The sequence below is a fragment of the Bubalus bubalis genome, chromosome 5 (assembly GCF_019923935.1).
Source record: "Bubalus bubalis isolate 160015118507 breed Murrah chromosome 5, NDDB_SH_1, whole genome shotgun sequence".
Lineage (NCBI taxonomy): Eukaryota > Metazoa > Chordata > Mammalia > Artiodactyla > Bovidae > Bubalus > Bubalus bubalis.
The window spans coordinates 52154830-52176245 of NC_059161.1; the positions used below are offsets into that span (position 1 = coordinate 52154830).

General features: G+C 47.3%; 1 protein-coding gene and 1 pseudogene across 1 annotated transcript; both read left to right on the forward strand.

Moving 5' to 3' along the window:
- Positions 1–470: 470 nt before the first annotated feature.
- On the forward strand, positions 471–3620 carry LOC112584977 (annotated as a pseudogene).
- Positions 3621–14457: 10837 nt separating this feature from the next.
- LOC102405332 (left-right determination factor 2) lies at positions 14458–19817 on the forward strand. Its single transcript, XM_025286038.2, has 4 exons — positions 14458–15468; positions 16334–16580; positions 16777–17019; positions 18576–19817. The coding sequence occupies exons 1-4, from the start codon at positions 15219–15221 to the stop codon at positions 18937–18939; spliced, it is 1104 nt and encodes a 367-aa protein (XP_025141823.1). The 5' UTR covers positions 14458–15218; the 3' UTR covers positions 18940–19817.
- Positions 19818–21416: the final 1599 nt, after the last annotated feature.

The following is a 21416-nucleotide window of genomic DNA, read 5'->3' on the forward strand; positions in this document are numbered from 1 at the left end:
TCTCCTAATGAACATGCAGGAAGTGGGTGAAACACGCCAGAGTGGATGGCAAAAGCTCGTTTCCTTTCCATGATAGATGCAGTGCTGAGCTATTGACAAAATGCTGAAGTATGTGGGAAAAGGATCTGGCCCAACAGGACGGTGCTAATCCTAGGGATTTCCCAAATGACTCTATGCTCGTTGTTATGTATTTTGTTTACTCAGGCCACCTTTCCAATTACCTGTCAGAGGGGCAAATCCTTCCTCCCTGCTTTATCAGGTGTGAGAGGTAAAGAACCGGGTAAATAAGAGGGTAATGAGAATACCATAATAATGATTCTGATACCACATATCAATTAATGATAACAAATATGAATACCACTGCCCTCCATTAACACTTCTCCCCTGGATTGGGTAGAACTCTGGCTCCACAGGAATGAAATCAGTACTGACAGCCTAGAAAAATATGCTCTGATACAGACCTTCCAGAATTTTCCATCTAGAACAAGTTGATCCTAAAGAAAAAGTCAAAGGAGCTCGCCTGCACCCCTTGGCCTTGCCACTCTTCTCTGCTTCCTCTGCCCATTCAAGCTGGGTAGGGGCATGAGCAGGCCTAACAGCAGTGGCGAGTGAGGTGCCTGAAGCCAGCTTCTGCTCCTCCTCCAACCCCTCTGCGGGAACACTGGTTGTGGTCATCATGTCTGCTGCAACTCCTGAGACTCCAAACTCAACCATCTCCAGAGGCCAGCACCCAGTGTTCATCAGCTATGACCCGCCAAGGCTATTTTTTCCAGAGGGTAAAGTCATGCCAAATATCCTTTTTTTTTGCTGGTGGAATTGATGTTAGGATGGACACAACAGAAATCAGAGGTTCCTTTACTAGGTATTCAGGTTCCATCCCTGGGTTGGGAAGATCTCCTGGAGAAGGAAATGGCAACCTACTCCAGTATTCTTGCCTGGAGAATCCCATGGACAGAAGAGCCTCGCAGGCTACAGTCCATGGAGTCACAAAGAGTCGGACGTGGCTGAGCAATGAACACTTTTGCTTTACTAGATATGTTTCAGTAAAAGAAGTGAAGATAATCACAGATTGAACTGATGTGTCCAAAGGCTATGGATTGTTGCATTTTACAATGATGTGAATGGGCAGAAGATAGTAGAATCACAGATACATTTCCCTAATAAAAAGCTGAAATTGAGCTCTGCACTCAGGAAACAAAATTTATGTGCTTATCATGTATAGCCTCGTCCTTTGGTTTTTAATATTCTTCCTCGACCACAGTTTCAGAGTGTCTGGAGTAACTCAAACACTGAAACTTACAGGCAGCCTCTAACCATGAAGAATCCTATAATTCAGTATGTTCAGGCTTATCCTCCATATCCAACTTCACTGGTCTAGAATATCACTGGATATCAGCTGCCTGTTTATAATTTTCAGATGCTACCGCCGTGTCCTGCTGAGGAACAACAGAGTTACGTTATTTCTCTGGCTTATACAGCTGTTAACTGCCACTCTGATGAAGTCCTTACAAATAGCTGTGAAAAGAAGAGAAGCAAAAAGCAAAGGAGAAAAGGAAAGATATAAACATCTGAATGCAGAGTTCCAAAGAATAGCAAGAAGAGATAAGAAAGCCTTCAGCGATAAATGCAAAAAAATAGAGGAAAACAACAGAATGGGAAAGACTAGAGATCTCTTCAAGAAAATCAGAGATACCAAGGGAACATTTCATGCAAAGATGGGCTCGATAAAGGACAGAAATGGTATGGACCTAACAGAAGCAGAAGATATTAAGAAGAGATGGCAAGAATATACAGAAGAACTGTACAAAAAAGATCTTCATGACCCAGATAATCACAATGGTGTGATCACTGACCTAGAGCCAGACATCCTGGAATGTGAAGTCAAGTGGGCCTTAGAAAGCATCACTATGAACAAAGCTAGTGGAGGTGATGGAATTCCAGTTGAGCTCTACCAAATCCTGAAAGATGATGCTGTGAAAGTGCTGCACTCAATATGCCAGCAAATTTGGAAAACTCAGCAGTGGCCACAGGACTAGAAAAGGTCAGTTTTCATTCCAATCCCAAAGAAAGGCAATGCCAAAGAATGCTCAAACTACTGCCCAATTGCACTCATCTCACACGCTAGTAAAGTGATGCTCAAAATTCTCCAAGCCAGGCTTCAGCAATACGTGAACCGTGAACTTCCTGATGTTCAAGCTGGTTTTAGAAAAGGTAGAGGAACCAGAGATCAAATTGCCAACATCCGCTGGATCATGGAAAAAGCAAGAGAGTTCCAGAAAAGCATCTATTTCTGCTTTATTGACTATGCCAAAGCCTTTGACTGTGTGGATCACAATCAACTGTGGAAAATTCTGAAAGAGATGGGAATACCAGACCACCTGATCTGCCTCTTGAGAAATTTGTATGCAGGTCAGGAAGCAACAGTTAGAACTGGACATGGAACAACAGACTGGTTCCAAACAGGAAAAGGAGTACATCAAGGCTGTGTATTGTCACCCTGTTTATTTAACTTATATGCAGAGTACATCATGAGAAACACTGGACTGGAAGAAACACAAGCTGGAATCAAGATTGCCTGGAGAAATGTCAATAACCTCAGATATGCAGATGACACCACCCTTATGGCAGAAAGTGAAGAGGAACTCAAAAGCCTCTTGATGAAGGTGAAAGTGGAGAGTGAAAAAGTTGGCTTAAAGCTCAACATTCAGAAAACGAAGATCATGGCATCTGATCCCATCACTTCATGGGAAATAGATGGGAAACAGTGGAAACAGTGTCAGACTTTATTTTTCTGGGCTCCAAAATCACTGCAGATGGTGACTGCAGCCATGAAATTAAAAGACACTTACTCCTTGGAAGGAAAGTTATGACCAACCTAGATAGCATATTGAAAAGCAGAGACATTACTTTGCCAACAAAGGTTCGTCTAGTCAAGGCTATGGCTTTTCCTGTGGTCATGTATGGATGTGAGAGTTGGACTGTGAAGAAGGCTGAGTGCCGAAGAATTTATGCTTTTGAGGTGTGGTGTTAGAGAAGACTCTTGAGAGTCCCTTGGACTGCAAGGAGATCCAACCAGTCCATTCTGAAAGAGATCAGCCCTGGGATTTCCTTGGAAGGAATGATGCTAAAGCTGAAACTCCAGTACTTTGGCCACCTCATGCGAAGTGTTGACTCATTGGAAAAGACTCTGATGCTGGGAGGGATTGGGGGCAAGAGGAGAAGGGGACGACGGAGGATGAGATGGCTGGATGGCATCACTGACTCGATGGACGTTGAGTCTGAGTGAACTCCGGGAGTTGGTGATGGACAGGGAGGCCTGGCGTGCTGCGATTCATGGGGTCGCAAAGAGTCGGACACGACTGAGCAACTGATCTGATCTGATCTGATGAAGTTGATCCAGGAGCCGAAGTTTTGCCAAGTGAATGCTCAGTTCATGAAGCTACATCATCCTCTGGAAATGGCCCACAAAAGAAATCTGTTAACGAAGTATAGGGACAGTGGTATCTTGACTATTTAATCCAGAGAACAGACTGAGAAATTCCCTTGTTAATCAAGATGACTACTGCCAGGATAAAAGAGTTCATCGCTTTAGAAGTCAGCCATTGCTTAAGTCTGTTTGATCCTCTTTGCTAACTTTCTAGTCTCATAGGAAGTTGCACGTTTTGAATAATAAGAAACTGAAAGTTTTCCCACTATTATAGAAATTTAATCCTGAATTTTGATAAATTGAACTCAGAGTTTCTATGCAAGTCATATTGGATTGCTTAGTTTTATTTTACATTGAAATTGTTTTTCATTAGACATTTACTTAGAAAATGATTCTGTGTTGAATATAGTTAAAAGTGAAAAAATAATTGAGACTGAAAGGAATAACTTTTTGTTTATCTATAACTTTTTATTTATCTATAACTTCTCATTTATGTGTAAGGACTTTTTAATTGACATTTTATGCATTTGAAAGCAAATGCTGATTTTCTTAAAAAAAACTATTGTATTAGAAAAACCTATTTTAAAAGGTCAGAATTTTTTTTAACATAATCTCAATAGTAGAAGATGTTTATCAGTTTTCAAAATCAGTTGCTAGACAAAAAATAAAAGATAGTTACAATTGCAAGCCATAATGGGAACATGATTAACCTAACAACATGAAATCATTACATACAGTTTGGGGGAGTTCAAGCAGAATGATGTGGTAAATGGAAGTGCATTCATGAACATGTTTTTGAAAGGTCAGAATTTTGATAGTTTAAACACAAGCACTTTACTTCCCCAACAAGTACCTATGAACAGTACAATATCTATAATATTATGCTTTTATGATTTGTCTAGAAATTTGCCACACAAGCAGAGCTTTTAAAACGGCATTTTCAATCAGTGAACCTCAGTATAAAGTTGGCTTTATTGAAGTTTTCCTTATCCAAACCCAGTAAAACAGATTCGAAACAAACAGTCCAGTCATCAGTGGGTTTTACATTTATTATGTGCATGTGTGCTCAGTCCCTCAGGAGACTCTTGGCATATCTGACTCCTTGTGACCCCATAGACTATTGCACGCCAGGCGCCTCTGTCCATGGAATTTTCCAGGCAAGAATACGGGAGCAGGTTGCCATTTCCTACTCCAGGGGATCTTCTTGACCCAGCGATTGAAACCCAGTCTCTTGCATCTCCTTCATTAGCAGGCAGACTCTTTACCACTAGTGCCACCTGGGAAGCCCACAAAATATTTTATCTTTTATCTAGAATCCATACATTGAGATATCCAATTTGAATGGTAATTAGGATAACTAAAATTCCAGGCCTAATTTTTTTTAAAGAATCCAAACCAAACTGAATCATAAGCTTCTCAATGAGTTACTATTCTCCTTTTTTTCCATTTACTTTTTTTTCCTTGAAATGCTAACCTCAATGGCTGTATTTTAAATTATGCAAAATATTAAAGTATTAAAGAAGATATTAAAGAGGCTGAAACTTTTTTATGTCACTTAAAAGTTAGAGTATCTGAAAGAAATTGCATTTTACAAAAAAACATAAAAATGTTAATTATTTGTTATAGAACAGATAGATTTTTATTTTTGTGTTTTTTTTTTTTCCTATTGTATTTCCTTTTTAAAGTAAAATATGTCCAGGAGAGTCAAGGTTGTTTTTGCGGTTCTAAACCACGTAAGTTGTTTAGTAATATCCTCAAAATACACTAAAGTCAGCATTAACAATCCATTTTAAACTTAAATTTAAGTTTAAGATTAATTTTTAAAACAGATTTAAGAATCTGTTTTACTAGATTCCTCGTTAGACATTGCGAATCGTGACAAACAGCTAGAGATCCAGAGTCCCTTTGCTGTACCCATGGTCTGGCTTTTCCAGTCTGTTACCACCATGCGTTCAAGGGGTTTGCTCCTAGAACAGGTGATGGAAAGAAGAGAAGTAGCAGTGCAAGCAGTCTGAGGGCTAAGCCTTGGAAAGGTAACAATGGGGTAATAGTCTTTCTAACGGAGAAGGCAATGGCACCCCACTCCAGTACTCTTGCCTGGAAAATCCTATGGACAGAGGAGCCTGGTAGGCTGCAGTCCATGGGGTCGCTGAGGGTCGGACACGACTGAGAGACTTCCCTTTCACTTTTCACTTTCATGCATTGGAAAAGGAAATGGCAACCCACTCCAGTGTTCTTGCCTGGAGAATCCCAGGGATCGGGGAGCCTGGTGGGCTGCCGTCTATGGGGTCACACAGAGTTGGACACGACTGAAGTGACTTAGCAGCAGCAGCAGTCTTTCTAAGGGAAACACTCGTATCAGCATCATTTGACCTGCCATGGACATGAGTTTAAAGTGGCTTCCTGGCTTTTGTTTCATTCGCCAGCCCCTTCACTAAAACATGGAAACTCCGTTTATGCCTATCCTATTGAAGCTTCCAGGGCTTCCCCGGTGGCGCACTGGTAAAGAATCCACCTGCCAAAGCACGAGACACAGGTTTGATCCGTGGGTTGGGAAGATCCCCTGGAGAAGGAAATGGCAAACTATTCCAGTATTCTTGCCTGAGAAATCCCATGGACAAAGGAGCCTGGCAGGCTATAGTCCACAGGGGTTGCAGAAAGAGTTGGGCACGACTTAGTGACCGAACAACAACATAGCTTCTAAGGGCCACATCATCAGTGCCCACTGTCTTACAATTTCTACTAATCTCCACTCTACTCTGAAGGGAGGAGTCTTTTAGCTTAAGGATCCCCAGAAGGGCTTTCTTATGGCTCAGAATTCGAAAGTGCGCTGAGATTTGTTCATTCTATTATTAAAATTCTCTGTTCTTTTCTGTGTGTGTGTGCTATAACCTTCTTACCTGTATTATTCTGTGGTTAAATCTCCAGGTTACTATAAATGATACCAAAATTCTAAAGAACCAATTTTAATTATCTCAGTATGACCTTAAGAAAAGTAAAGGAATAAACTTTTCATTTGTCTGTTATTTTGAGAAAAGTAAGGGAATAAACTTTTAATTTGTTATTTTGTTGAACTGACATATTTAAAAGAGTAAGGTAGAAAGAAGAGACAAAATCCTGAACTTTTCAAAATGGAATTTTAAACTTAAAAGTGTGTTCCTATTACCTATGCTGATACTGTCTTAGCATGAATGAATAGAAATAACTATTTTTTCAAAAATATTTTGACTCACTTTTCATGTCATATTCTCTTAAAAAAAAAAAAAAGAAGGTAGAGCTTTGGGTGGGTAGTATGTGACAAGATTCAGATCCTTGAAATTCAAAAGTATAAATATTGATCAGTTTCTTAATCTGACCAAGTAGTTTATAAAAGCAAATTTGGGTACTCTGAAAAAAAAAAAGAAAGAAAAGGCCTAGGGAATCATGTGAGGTCAGGAAAGCCAGGACCGAACAGTGATGACTCCTGGCTGTGTCTCCAGGGAGGCGGCAAAGGACATGCTGCCAGGTGAAAACAAGAGAACACATTCCCACATTGATGATACCACACACCTGGGCTTGTGCAGGTCCAGACATTCCAAAAACTCATACAGGACTCAGCATTGTTTTGAGGGAAGCTGAGCAGAGGTCAGGTGTTAACATAGGAGATGCTTCTCATTGTCTGTCCATCTGCCAAGTTTGTCAACTTTAAAGATTTATGTGTTGAAGACTTCCCTTGTGGTTCAGTGGTCAAGACTCCATGCTCCCAATGCAGGGAGCCTGGGACTGATCCCTGGTCAGGGAACTAGAACCTATGTGTCACAACAAAGATCCTGAGTGCTGCAACTAAGACCCAGCATAGCAAAAAAAAAAAAAAAAAAAAAAAGGTTGGATATGTTGGTTATTAGTTTATTGCAAACTTCAGACTTAAATTGAAGAAAGTAGGAAAAACCACTAGACCATTCAGGTATGACCTACATCAAATCCCTTATGATTATACAGTGGACGTGAGAAATAGATTCAAGGGATTAGATCTGATAGAATGCCTGAAGAACTATGGACAGAGGTTCATTGTATAGGAGGCAGTGATCAAGACCATCCCCAAGAAAAAGAAATGCAAAAAGGCAAAATGGTTGTCTGAGGAGGCCTTACAAATAGCTGAGAAAAGAAGAGAAGGTAAAAGGCAAAGGAGAAAAGGAAAGATATAAGCATCTGAATGCAGAGTTCCAAAGAATAGCAAGGAGAGATAAGAAAGCCTTCCTCGGTGATCAACGCAAAGAAATAGAGGAAAACAATAGAATGGGAAAGACCAGAGATCTCTTTAAGAAAATTAGTGATACCAAGGAAACATTTCATGCCAAAATAAGCACAATAAAGGACAGAAATGTATGGACGTAACAGAAGCAGAAGATATTAAGAAGAGGTGGCAAGAATACACAGAAGAACTATACAAAAGAGATCTTCATGTTCCAGATAATATGATGGTGTGATCACTCATCTAGAGCCAGACATCCTGGAGTCCGACATCAAGTGGGCCTTAGGAAGTATGAACAAAGCTAGTGGAGGTGATGGAATTCCAGCTGAGCTATTTCAAATCCTAAAAGATGATGCTGTGAAAGTGCTGCACTTAATATGCCAGCAAATTTGGAAAACTCAGCAGTGGCCACAGGACTGGAAAAGGTCTATTTTCATTCCAGTCCCAAAGAAAGACAATGCCAAAGAATGCTCAAACTACCGCACAATTGCACTCATCTCACACACTAGCAAAGAAATGCTCAAAATTCTCCAAGCTAGGCTTCAACAGTATATGAACCAAGAACTTTCTGATGTTCAAGCTGGATTTAGAAAAGACAGAGGAACCAGAGATCAAATTGCCAACATCCGCTGGATCATAGAAAAAGTAAGACAGTTCCAGAAAAACATCTACTTCTGCTTCACTGACTATGCTAAAGCCTTTGACTGTGAAGATCACAACAAACTGTGGAAAAGTCTGAAAGAGATGGGAATACCAGACTACCTGACCTGCCACCTGAGAAATCTGTATGCAGGTCAAGAAGCAACAGTTAGAACAGGACATGGAACAACAGACTGGTTCCAAATTGGGAAAGGAGTACCATCAAGGCTGTATATTGTCACCTTGATTATTTCACATCTATGCAGAGTACATCATGAGAAATGCAGGGCTGGATGAAGCACAAGCTGGAATCAAGATTGCTGGGAGAAATATCAATAACCTCAGATATGCAGATGACACCACCCTTATGGCAGAAAGTGAAGAAGAACTAAAGAGCCTCTTGATGAAAGTGAAAGAGGAGAGTGAAAAAGCTGGTTTAAAACTCAACATTCACAAAACGAAGATCATGGCATCTGGTCCCATCACTTCATGGCAAATAGATGGGGAAACAATGGAAACAGGGATAGACTTTAATTTGGGGGGCTCCAAAATCACTGCAGATGTTGACTGCAGCCATGAAATTAAAAGACCCTTACTCCTTGGAAGAAAAGCTATGACCAACCTCGACAGCGTATTAAAAAGCAGAGACATTGCTTTGCCAGCAAAGGTCCGTTTAGTCAAGGCTATGGTTTTCTAGTAGCCATGTATGAATGTGAGAGTTGGACTAAAAAGAAAGCTGAGTGCCAAAGAATTGATGCTTTCGAGGTGTGGTGTTGGAGAAGACTCTTGAGAGTCCCTTGGACTGTAAGGAGATCCAACCAGTCAATCCTGAAGGAAGTCAGTCCTGAATATTCATTGGAAAGACTGATGCTGAAGCTGAAGCTCCAATAATTTGGCCACCTGATGCAAAGAACTGACTCACTGCAAAAGACCCTGATGCTGGAAAAGATTTAAGGCAGGAGGAGAAGGGGAAAACAAGGGATGAGATGGTTGGATGGCATCACCAACTCGATAGACCTGAGTTTGAGCAAGCTCTGGAAGTTGGTGATGGACAGGGAAGCCTGGCGTGCTGCAGCCCATGGGGTCGCAAAGAGTCGGACACGACTGAGAGACTGAACTGAACTGAAATCAGTAGTGGCCTTAATCTGGACTAAGGTTTCTTGTATCTAGTTTCCATCCATTCACTCTTTTCTTTCCCCTGTCCTCTACCCCCTGCCTCACTCTCTCTCTTTTAGCAAGTGCACTTCAAGTACAAATTATCTTCTGGAAACGTGTCAAGTGTGATTACAAGGTGGACCTGGGGGGTGTCCATCCCTTGCTGAGCTGGTACTCTGTCAGGAGAGCTGTACCCCTGTCTCTTTCCAGAATGCCACAGGGACTACCACCCCCCCTGTTTTCACAAGGGACCAAGTGCATCCAGAGAATATAGTGGTGAGCTGGGCAAGGAGAGATGGGGGTGGGTGGTCAGAACATTAGGAAGGGTGTTCATAAAGGAAGTGAAACGTATGCTGAGGTTTGCAGATAAGAACATTTCAAAGATAAAAAAACAGATGAAGAATGAGTCACTAGATGACCCTCCAGGGGTGTTCTCTGAGAGGCCAGAATGCTGAGTGGAGGGGGTGGCTGTGAGGGGCAGGATGCAGGGCTGGGAACCCTGAACCTCAGAGGAGAGGGACCTCTGTCTGGGCTCTGTGTGGCCACGGGAGTGACAAGTTAGGGGTCACCTGCGCAGAGAATCACGGTTCAGAAATAGTACCTTGGGCTACTGCATCCTGTGTCATGGTTCTTGAATATGAAAATATTCAGAAGCTGTAAAGAAAGACACAAAAAGAGTTTTTTGCCTGAAGGAGAGAAAAATCCTTTCTCTTTGCCTTCTCTTACTCTCAAATTCTCAGGGCAAGCCCAGAAAAGACCTCAGGACTTTCTGGTCACTTTCTTCCCTCTCATCACAGGGAATCAGGAAGCTGAGGAATCGTCTGGAACAGGCTGGGTTATAGTTCTCCTTAATGGTAGGATGAGATATCTTCACAAGACTGCCACCCAGCCCCACCAGGCCAGAGAGAGCTGCTGTAGGAGCCATGGACCCTGGTCTGGGGAAGGCAGAGCCAGGCTGCCAGGCTGGGTTACCCTAGAGCAGCGGTTTCCAACCTTTTTGGCACCGGGGACCAGTTTCATGGAAGATGATTTTTCCACAGACTCAGGGGCAGGGGGGGTGGCTGTGAGGGGAATGGTTTTGGGATGATTCAACTGCATTACATTTATGGTGCATTTCATTTCCATTATTACTACACTGTGATATATCATGAAATGATTATACAAATCACCATAATGCAGAATCAGTGGGAGCCATGAGCTTTTTTTCCTACAACTAGATGGTCCCATCTGGAGGCGATGGGAGGGCAGTGGAGAACAGCTGTAAATACAGATGAAGCTTCACTCACTCACCCGCTGCTCACCTCCTCCTGTACAACCTGATTCCCAGCAGTCCTAAACAGGTACCCCATGGCCTGGGGGTTGGGGACCCCTGAACTAAAGGCCACCTGAGTAGGAGGAGACTATGTAAGTGTCCCCAGTCCTAATGCCTGTTCATGCCAACAAAACAGAGGGGAGTGAAGTAATTGCATGCTTGTATAGCATTCACGCGATTGCACTTAGAACATTCACTACAGTATCTCTGGGGGAAAAACAAAAAATCTTCAAAAACTTTTCAGACCCTTAACAATACTGATTCATAAACGGTATGGACTCCTTCCACCTTGCCTTGGGGGACAGAGGCCTGATTTAGACAGCTTTGTAAGTAGTCTCCCTTCCCACAAGATCAGAAGAGGCTATTTTGCAATTTTTCCACTTTTCAAACCCAACGTGACCCTACAGACGGCTGACCAGACTCTCCCCGCAACCCAGATCCACAGTCAGAGGGAAGGCCTGGTTCCCAACTCTGCATGACAAAGGGCAGCTGCTCTTCCTCCAGGCAACTGATGGGTCCCTTGAAAAAAGTCTCCCAATCCACATTCACCACTAGCTAATTGCCCAATTATTTTATTTCCCCAGCAGAACTCTTCAGTCCGCCTGGAATCCACATTCAGCACCAGCAGCCTGTGTCCAGGAAGCCTCAGGAGTCTGGGGGACTTGCCCTCTGTCTGCCCCCACTTCCTCCCCTGCCACCCCTGCCCCGCCCCTGAGTTGACTGAGTCCCCAGTTGGCCTGGGGCTGATGGATGCGCCCTGCAGGCTTCAGGAGGTCAGGCAGGACTGTGCACTGGACATAGTACGAAGGTTTGGAAATCAGGCTGGAAATCAGAAGACCTGACTTCATGCAGGCATTGATCATTAACTATGTGAGCTTGGTGATGCTGTCACCTCTCTGAGCTTTGATTTTCTTAGCTCTAAAAACCACAGGGCAGGAGAATGGACCTGACAGTCCATTTCACCGTTAAGTCCTCTGATTCTACAAAGTCCCTCTGGGCTGGTTGGGGATGGGGCACCTTGCCGGACAAATCCCCTGAGGGTGACACATGCTCGCGGGCTCTCTCTCCTTGAGGGAGGTCTCCATGATTGGAAAGGATTCTTGATTTTTTTAACTGTAGACCCCTGTCCAGGCGCCTGTGGCCCCTCGGAGCTCCCTAAGCAACAGACCCCAGAAGCCCATCCATGTAGGCAACACTGGTCCTGGTCAGTTCCAATTCCCATCAAAGCCTTGGCTCTAGAGTCAGCTCTGACCTGGGAGGCCAGTCTAGGAGCACCAGTGAGACACCCGGGAAAGGCTGAGAACCCAGCAGGGGAAGGTCCTTCCACTTTACTTTTTTCTCTAGAAAATGAAGTTTCAATTAAACTGGTCAGTTACCCAGGTAGAGAAGCGCCTTCTGATCCCCCACCCCCACCCTGGGCGACTCCCAGAGGCCTTCAGCTCTGAAGCATCTCCTTGGCAGAAGAGAGCCTCGTGTGGGCACGTGTTGGTCAGAGAGCTGCAGCCCAGGGCTTGGCCAACCTCTGCCCTGAGATAGCAGGTCCTGCTGAAATAACATGGGGGCCCGCCAAGGCCTCATTTTGAGCTTCCAGCCCCATGGAGCTCCTGGACATCCAGATGCTGGAGGCCTGGCGAGGGGGCCTCGGCCTGTGAGGGCAGCCTGGGTGTTATATCCTTGGCACCACCTTGGCCAGTGATAAGCCCCAGTGCTTCCTCTCACCCAGCAGCGAGGGTGGACTACTGCATATTTACAGAATGCCTGCCCAAAACACTTCCAGGGACTGAAGGCCACATGTCCTGAGTCTCCTGTAAATGTGGCACTTCTTCACCTTTTGGTCTGACTTAAGGCCCAAATGTTTGCACCAAGTAAGTCCTTTCCCTGTTAATCACTTGTAAAGAAAGGCAACAGTTCTCCTTTTGAAGAAGGCTACACGTGTCACAGGGAGAGCAGGAGGGCCCCCTCAGGCCGGACCCAGAAGTGGCACCTTATATTTCAAGGGGTGTCAGAACAACGTGATGTATGAACTCCAAGATGGGATGTGAATTCTGCCCTGAGGATTACTCAAGTTCTGAGGGAACAGAGGTGCAAGAGGAGGAAAGGGGAGCAGAGAATCAGCAGAGGTCATGATTGTGTTGCCCCCTGAGAGGCTCCCAGCTCTCCCCCATCTGCCTTCTCTCCCCTCCCCAGTTCAGTCTCAGAATTTCTGTATTTCCTCTTATCCTGTCCTGTGTATTTGACAGAATTTCTGTTTCCTCCCTTCAAATAACCCGAGCTCTGGCACTTACTAGCTGTATGACCTTGGACATGTCAAGTGACAGTTTTATGCCTCAGTTTCTTCATCTGTAAAATGGGAACAATGATGGCAAGTTGTGAGGATAGAGTTAATGCATGCAAAGCACTCAGAACAGTGTGCAGCTCATAAGCAGTATTAGCCAATATGATTATTATCAGCATTATTATTATTCCTCCCTTTCTTCAAATTATAAGTCCCCCCCCACCTTATGCACATGTGCAAATACATACATATGTTTGAATATATGTACACGCATATGCATATGGTGGCAATTTGTGCTCTCTTCCGGCAGAAATTCCTCCCTTAAGCACCAGAAGTTTTTTCCTTCCTCTTCCTGGGACGTGTGAGTAGCACAGCGGCAGGGGGATGGAAAAAGAGACCCACCAGTAACACAATTACCCACAGAGGAGACCAGAGTGCCTGTGCTGGGAAGGAGCTGAGGGGTGCTCCCTGCCCACTGGGCCCTTGGCCCCAACCACAGTCTTCATCCTCTTCCACCATCATGGCTCATCCGCCATGTGACAGAACACGAGGAAGTGAGGCTGTTATGTTTCAAGTAGGGCTTCCTCCTGCACATCCTCAAATGCCTCGTGCCAGGAGGGACCTCGGGGACAGAGGCCTGCATTGACCTCCTCGCCCTCCACCTGCTGAGCGAGTGCAGGCAGGTTCCTTCATGCGCGTGTTCTGGCTTCGTGTCTGGAAGACTGGTGGATGCTGGCACCTGCCTCCTAGGGCTGTTGTGAATACATGTTCAGAGCCCAGAACAGTGCCTGGCACAGAGTGACGCTCAGGAAATGACTCCTCTCCTTGTCATCTTCATTTTTAGAAAGCCGCACCCTGAGACCTTAACAGCAGACCAGTGAGAACAAGAGCAAACCCGCGAGGGTTCTCACCACGCCAGGCCTGCCCTGAATGTCTTAGGTGTGTGATTCATTTAATCTTCATATTAGCCTTGGGCTTCCCTGGAGATTCTGCCTGCAATGCGAGATACCCAGGTTCAATCCCTGGTGGGTTACAGTCCATGAGGTCATAAAGAGTTGGACGACTGAGTGGCTAACACTTTCACACTAGCCTTAGGAAGTAGACCTGTCATCACCTCCTTCAGAGGAGAAACCGAGGCACTGAGAAGTTAGGGAGCTTTCAGGTCAAACACCCGGCGAGCAGCAGGCCCACCATTAAGTCCTGCCAGTCTCAACTGTGTGTTTGAGGCAGCACCGGGGCTTCTCTCCCCACGTGCTCACACCTGTGACTTTGGACAGGATGTGACTCTGGGCAGCTCTGACCTCTGCTTTCCAGATTCCTCTCCTGTATTCTGAATCTGGGCATGACTTGGGCTCAAACTGAGCGCTGACGCCATGTACCCAAGGTAGGGTCACTGCTCAGAGGGCTCCCCAGAACCATGCCGTGCTTGTGGGGTGGGGGGAAACCTCTCTGCAGTCCTGTGGTTGCAGAGACACTTGGAGAAATTACTTCTCTTGGAACCAGCAGAGCTGAGCTGCCAGCTGTCCTGTCCTCATGGCGTCTAGCTTCCTTCTGCCACAGGGGAGGACGGAGTCCCCTGAGGGACTGTGAAAGGAGTGGGAGAGGGCTTGCATGCACTGAAGAAAGGAGGGCGGTGACTCGAGGGGCTTCTGTGAAAGTGCCTTAACAGGGCCTGGCGTAGAAGAGGCAGCAATGCAGAACACTTTCCCTCCTTCCTTCCTGTCAGTGAGCAAACCTAGACCCAGACTGGCCTTCAGGAATGAGATTTAAATAGCTGGCTAATGGGACACTCATTGTCACGGGGTAGGCTCACTTTTTCATAGACTAAGGACTAGGGTAGAATCAGGGAAATTCAACAGGCACTAAAATTATTATTGAGCTGCCAGAGACCAGCGGTCAGAGGCCCCAGGTCTGTGTGGCATCCAGACAGCCCTTTGTGCCCTTCTAGACAGCCCCCTCCTCAGGCTGAGGGACCTGTCTGGATGCTGAGCTCCCAGGAGGTCTGAAGGGTGTGACCTCCCTTCCTCCCAGCCTCTCCCCCCTCCCACCACCCTGGCCCAGCACAGGGCTGCTATAAAGCTGGCCCAGCCTGGCTCTCAGCACACCCCACTGCTGGGACCCTCCTGGAGCCTCCTCTGGGGACACGTCCACTCTGCCCCTCCTTCTCCCCAGCAGCGCCATGCGGCCCCTGTGGCTCTGCTGGGCCCTCTGGGCGCTGCCCCTGGCCGGCCCCGGGGCGGCCCTGATGGAGGAGTGGATCCTGGACAGCCTGCTGCAGCAGCTGCACCTCAGCGAGGTCCCCATTGTGAACAAGGCCACCGTGGAGGGGCTGGTCATCCCCGCCCACGTGAGGACCCAGTACGTGGCCCTGCTGCAGCGTGGCCATGCGGCGCGCTCCCGGGGGAAGAGGTTCAGCCAGAACTTCCGAGGTGAGACCCGCCCTCCTGCTGCAGCCTGGTCCTTGTGGTGGTGAGGACTGGGGAGCTGTCTGGGGTGCAGGGTCCACAGGGTGGTGAGGGGGGACCATGGCCTGTGAGAACTGCGGGCCTGGGTCCCTGGTCTCTGTCTGCGCTGAGGACCCCCGCCTCAGGGCCAGAAGGAGCTGGGCCAGGCTGGACCGGCTGACAAAGCCAAGGCATCAGAGAAGATGAGGATGGAGAAGAGAAAGCAGAGCCAATGGGAGAGGGTGGGTGTGGCAAGAACCCTGGCCGGGAAGCCTCAGGGAGCTTCCGTCCAGTCAAGGCTTCTCAGGTTCCCTTTTCACTCTGATACTAGTAGCCTGACCTTGAGCAAACGGCTTTACAATCACAGTTTTCTTTTCTGTTTGCTCCTCTGGAACATTGATGTGACTATCTGTCCCATCTCACAGCAATGTGAATATTAAAGTGGAGGGAAATATTATTGTGGAGGGAAAGGTGTAGGAACAACCCCAAAGTGTGACGGGGAGCTACTCAGCTGTCAGGGAAGCTGGCATCCTGCGTCCTACTCAGCCTCTCACCTCCCTGGGCCTGGACTCACTTCTTCAGTGCCCAGAGCTACACCCAAGGCCAGGTGCCCCCAGGTGGGAGTCTGGTCTTCAGCATCTCAGCTGAGGCAGCCTGGTCAGCTCCCCCAGCCTTCCCGCTGGGCCAAGGTTGTTAAAAACAGGATGGATTTTCAGGTAATTGGCCTTGGCCCAAGGGGACAGAACAGGGGGCTGGTCTTTCACAGCCTGGCCACCACCTCAGTGGGCCCGCACCCTCAGAGCTCGCCTGGTGCTCGGAGGGGCCCCGCTGACCCCGCTCCTGTCCCCAGAGGTGGTAGGCAGGTTCCTGGAGTCCGAGGCGTCCTCATACTTGCTGGTGTTCGACATGGAGCAGCGGCTGCCGCCGCGCAGCGAGCTGGTGCAGGCCGTGCTGCGCCTCTTCCAGGAGCCAGTCCCCAGGGCCGCGCTCCGCAGACACGAGCGCCTCTTCCCGCGCAGCGACCGCGCCCGGGTCACCGTCCAGTGGCTGCACGTCCGCGACGACGGCTCCAACCGCACCGCCCTCATCGACTCCAGGTGCGGAGGTCGCGGCTGCGGTGTGGGGCTGGGGGGAGGGAAGGAGGGCTGGGCCCGGGGCGGGAGGTGGGGCGGCTCGGTCCCGGCGGGACACGCGGGAGCGAGTGGGAGAGGTGCCGCCCCCGGGGCCACCCCGGGCAGTCCCAGTCCCCACGCCTGAGCGCGGGCCTGTGTCTCCCTCCGTGCGGTGTCGCAGGCTGGTGTCCATCCACGAGAGCGGCTGGAAGGCCCTGGATGTGACCGAGGCAGTGAACTTCTGGCAGCAGCTGCGCAGCCCCCGGCAGCCGCTGCTCCTGCAGGTGTTGGTGCAGCGGGAGCACCTGGGCCCGCTGGCCTCCAGCGCCCACAGGCTGGTCCGCTTCGCCCCCCAGGGGCCGTCGAGCGGCCGGCAGGGGGAGCCCCAGCTGGAGCTGCACACCCTGGACCTCAGGGACTACGGGTAGGCCCGGGGGCAGGCTGCGGGTGGACTGGGTGGTCCAGGCCCCTCGGTGGGCGAGACCAGCTGGGGAGCAGAGGCCGATAGCCCCAGGATGCAACTGATTTCTCACCCTATGTCAGAGTTTCTAATGGCAGACATTTTTCTTATTTAAACATTTTGTTGAAAATACCTTCAGATATTTTCAATGGGTTTTATGTTGTCATTGTTACATATTCATTATTGTAATCATCTATATTCACTCTACCCTTTTCTCTAATTAATTCTTTGAAAGATTAAAAGCCATAAGTGGTTACTAAGGGCTTCCCTGGTGGCTCAGATGGTAAAGAATCTACCTGCAATGCGGAAGACCTGGGTTCGATCCCTGGGTTGGGAGAATCCTCTGGAGGAGGGAATGGCAATGCACTCCAGTATTCTTGCCTGGAGAATCCCCAAAAACAGAGGATCCTGGCAGGCTACAGTCCATGGGGTCACAAAGAGTCAGACACGACTGAGTGACTAAGCACAGCACAAGGTTGAAAACCTTTGCTGAATTCTTTCCTCATGGGACAAATTAGCTATTTGGAGTGGATGAGGCTTTGGAGTGGACCTTGCTGGGCAGTAGAGTGGTTAATAACAGGCCTTTGCAATCATACAGCCTAGGTTCATTTAACTCTGCTTTCTACTGGCTGCAGAGCTTCTGCCATGTCAGTTAACATCTTTGGTCTCTGTGTCCTCAGGTGTAATAGGGATGATGCTGAAAGTACCTAGTTCAGTGCCTGACATAATAGGAGACCATTAAAAAACAGTAACTGATTTATGACTTATGTTTCAGATATGTTTATTCATTCACCACTTATCACAAATATTGTTTTTACATTTTAATTAATTAATTAATTTTTGGCTGTGCTGGGTCTTCATTGCTGTGCGGGCTTTCTCTAATTGCAGTGAGTGGTGGCTACTCTCTGGTTGTAGTGTGTGGGCTTCTCGTTGTGGTGGCTTCTCTCATTACAGAGCACAGGCTCTAGGCACTCAGCATTCTGTAGTTATGGCACATGGGTTTAGTTGCTCCCAGGCATGTGGAGAAGGCAATGGCAACCCACTCCAGTACTCTTGCCTGGAAAATCCCGTGGACGGAGGAGCCTGGTAGGCTGCAGTGCATGGGGTCGCTAAGAGTTGGGCAAGACTGAGCAACTTCACTTGCACTTTTCACTTTCATGCCTTGGGGAAGGAAATGGCAACCCACTCCTGTGTTCTTGCCTGGAGAATCCCAGGGATGGGGGAGCCTGGTGGGCTGCCATCTATGGGGTCGCACAGAGTCGGACATGACTGAAGTGACTTAGCAGCAGCAGCAGCAGGCATGTGGAATCTTCCCAGACCAGGGATTGAACCCACGTCCCCTGCATTGGCAGGGGGATTCTTAACCACTGAACCACCAGGGAAGTCCTCCAGATCTTTTGTAGTGAGAGATGGATTATAATTCTACCTGCAGATGCCCCACTAGGCCCTGCCCTTGGCTCCCTGATGCCTGATCTCCCAGCTGACCTCTGACTCTGCTTCTCTTTGTCACGCACCCCCAGAGCTCAAGGAAACTGTGATCCTAAGGCACCAGTGACCAAGGGCACCCGCTGCTGCCGCCAGGAGATGTACATTGACCTGCAGGGGATGAAGTGGGCTGAGAACTGGGTCCTGGAGCCCCCAGGCTTCCTGGCCTATGAGTGTGTGGGCACCTGCCAGCAGCCCCCAGAGTCCCTGACCTTCAAGTGGCCTTTTCTGGGGCCTCGACAGTGCATCGCCTCGGAGACGACCTCGCTGCCCATGATTGTCAGCATCCAGGAGGGAGGCCGACTCCAGCCCCAGGTGGTCAGCCTGCCCAACATGAGGGTGCAGACGTGCAGCTGTGCTTCAGATGGGGCGCTTGTGCCAAGGAAGCTGGAGCCGTAGGTGTGGAGTGTAGCATGAAGGCCTCTGACTAGGCATGTGCACAAAGCAGGTCTTAACACAGGTCTTAATTTTCTACTTAGCAAGTTAGTCCTGCATCAACCGAGTGCACCTCTTGTAATTTTTTGTGTGTTCTTCTGTTTCTTGCCCTCCTGTCCATCACTCGCCCTGAGCACTTACATGAGTAACTAATGCAACCCGGGTGGCAGCGCTGTAGAAGGAAATTTCAGCCAACTTGTTAAAGGATACAGCTGAGCATGGACAGACTGTCAGCTCCGAGTTTCTGTTCTCTAGCAAATTCTCAGCTGAGTGTGGGACAACACACCCTATAATGAGAACTGGGAAAATCGACTGACTTACTCTATCAGATGATGAATTAAAACAAAACAAAACAAAACATCCCTCTGTTTCCCCTAGGCAAGGAGAAAATCTAAAAAGAATCCCCACTTACCAAAATGTTGGCCTATTCTGGGCTTCTGTAAATATACTTGGGTCCCCATTCCCCTGAGAGAGTGCTAGAAGGGAGGGTGAAGGGCTTTAGCCTAGGGGCAGTGGACAGGGAATTGGGACCCCTGATTTCTGGATCTAATAGGGCCATAAACTGTGCCCTTTGGGCCACCATTTCCTTTTAAAAAGAAGGATTTGGGATTTGGCTCTGGGACTTCATCGCCCTGGGGATCGGACAACCCTACTCTCACCCATTCCTCTGCTCCTCTGGAGACAGAGCATTGCTGTGCTAAACTATTTAGGTTATTTCCTCCACCGTTTTAGAGAACTTCTCACCAGAACTCACATATATTTACATGGTTTTCTGAAACTTAGCAAAAAGAAAATAATTGCATGTAGATAATCTGCTGAAATAAAATAGAAGTGATGTTTCACTTTGTGTCTGTGTATTTAATTTCTTTAAAAATTTTTTTATTTATTTGACTGCATCAGGTCTTAGTTGCAGCATGCAGGATCTTTCACTGTGGCACGTGGGCTCCAGAGTGCACAGCTCAGTAGTTGCCGTGCAAGGGGCTAGTTGCCTCAAAGCATGTGGGATCTTAGTTCCCCAACCAGGGATCAAACCTGCATCCCCTGCATTGGAAGGCAGCTTCTTAACCACTGGACCACCGGGGAAGTCCCTGTATTTATTTTCTAGTGTTCTTTACATAGGAGAGAGGGAGCAATAATGGGGAATGAGAGCAACATAATGATCTGAAGAAAGGGGGTGACCAAGGACCCCCAACTCCTAGGGGATGGTTCTGGGGACAGGGCAGGCAAGTGAGCATTTACTGAGCGTTCACTCTGAACCTGGCAGCCATGCTAGGCAACATCTTATACTTTATATCACTAAATTCTTGCAACTATTTCTTGAGGTAGGTATTATTATTCCCATTTTTTCTGATGAGGAAATCAAGGCTGAGGCAATGCAAATCTATGGAGCAGAGATTCAACATGCCCCAGGAAGCATGCTCTGCTGATGACACAGGAATTAATTAACATGCACATCTGGCAATTCTACCATGCTTACTTTCTCTGCTCAGTGGGGTTTCCTTAGGTCTGACTTACTGAAGTTCATGGCTTTTCTATGTTGATGTACAAAGCTAATTAATAGCATCTGAATAGCAGAGGGAAAAAACCAGCCAGGATTTGAGGACATGGCAAGCCTATTGTTGGAGGTAGGGACAGAAGATTTGTCTCTGACTTGTAAGTGGCTATATTACCTTCCTAAGACAACAGAATGAAGAACTGCCACTTGGCCTGTTGTGAGTACCGGGTCATACACTCACTGTCTCTACAAGAAGCATATCAAAACCATCCAAAGAATTCTCCCAGTTACTGAGTGATGTATCTGTGACTCCAAAAGGACTGTGGACTCTCAGACAGTCACATGCAATCAGTGGCAAGGATGGGCCTGCTCACATCATTCCACATGAGCTAAAAAACATAGAGGAGATTGGTTCCATTTCAACACGTTAGGATGTGCTCATCAGCACAGGGAGACAGACAGAATATTCTCTCCAAATATGTCCATGCCTCCCAATCCTTAGAACTTGTGACTATGTCCTGTTACATGGTACAGGGCCATGGCAAATGTAATTAAGGCTACAGATCTTAAAATAGGGAGATTATCTTGGATTATTCAGAACGAAAGCAGAGAACTCTCCAGCTGGAGGCAGAACGGGAGGTCAAGAGATTCAAAGCTTCAGAAGGACTTGATCTTCCATTGTGGGTTTCAAGATGAAAAGCTCCATGAGCCAGGGAATGCGAGTAACTTTCAGAAGGTGAAAATGACTCCCAGCTCACAGTCAGCAAGGAAAAGGGACTTTAGTCCTACAGCTACATGGAACCAAATTCTTCCAACAACTCAAACAAGACTCGATGCCGTTTCTCCCCACAGAGCCTCCAGATAGGAACCCAGATCAGTTGACACCTTGATTTGGCCTGTGGGACTGGAGCACAGAAACCAGCTTGGTCCACTCAGATCTCTGACC

Excerpts from the sequence above, each read along its gene's own strand:
- LOC102405332 (XM_025286038.2), top strand. The coding sequence starts at position 15,219 with ATGCGGCCCCTGTGGCTCTGCTGGGCCCTCTGGGCGCTGCCCCTGGCC. Across the intron at positions 15,469-16,333 it reads GTTCAGCCAGAACTTCCGAG|AGGTGGTAGGCAGGTTCCTG; the intron begins GTGAGACCCGCC and ends TCCTGTCCCCAG. Across the intron at positions 17,020-18,575 it reads CTGGACCTCAGGGACTACGG|AGCTCAAGGAAACTGTGATC; the intron begins GTAGGCCCGGGG and ends ACGCACCCCCAG.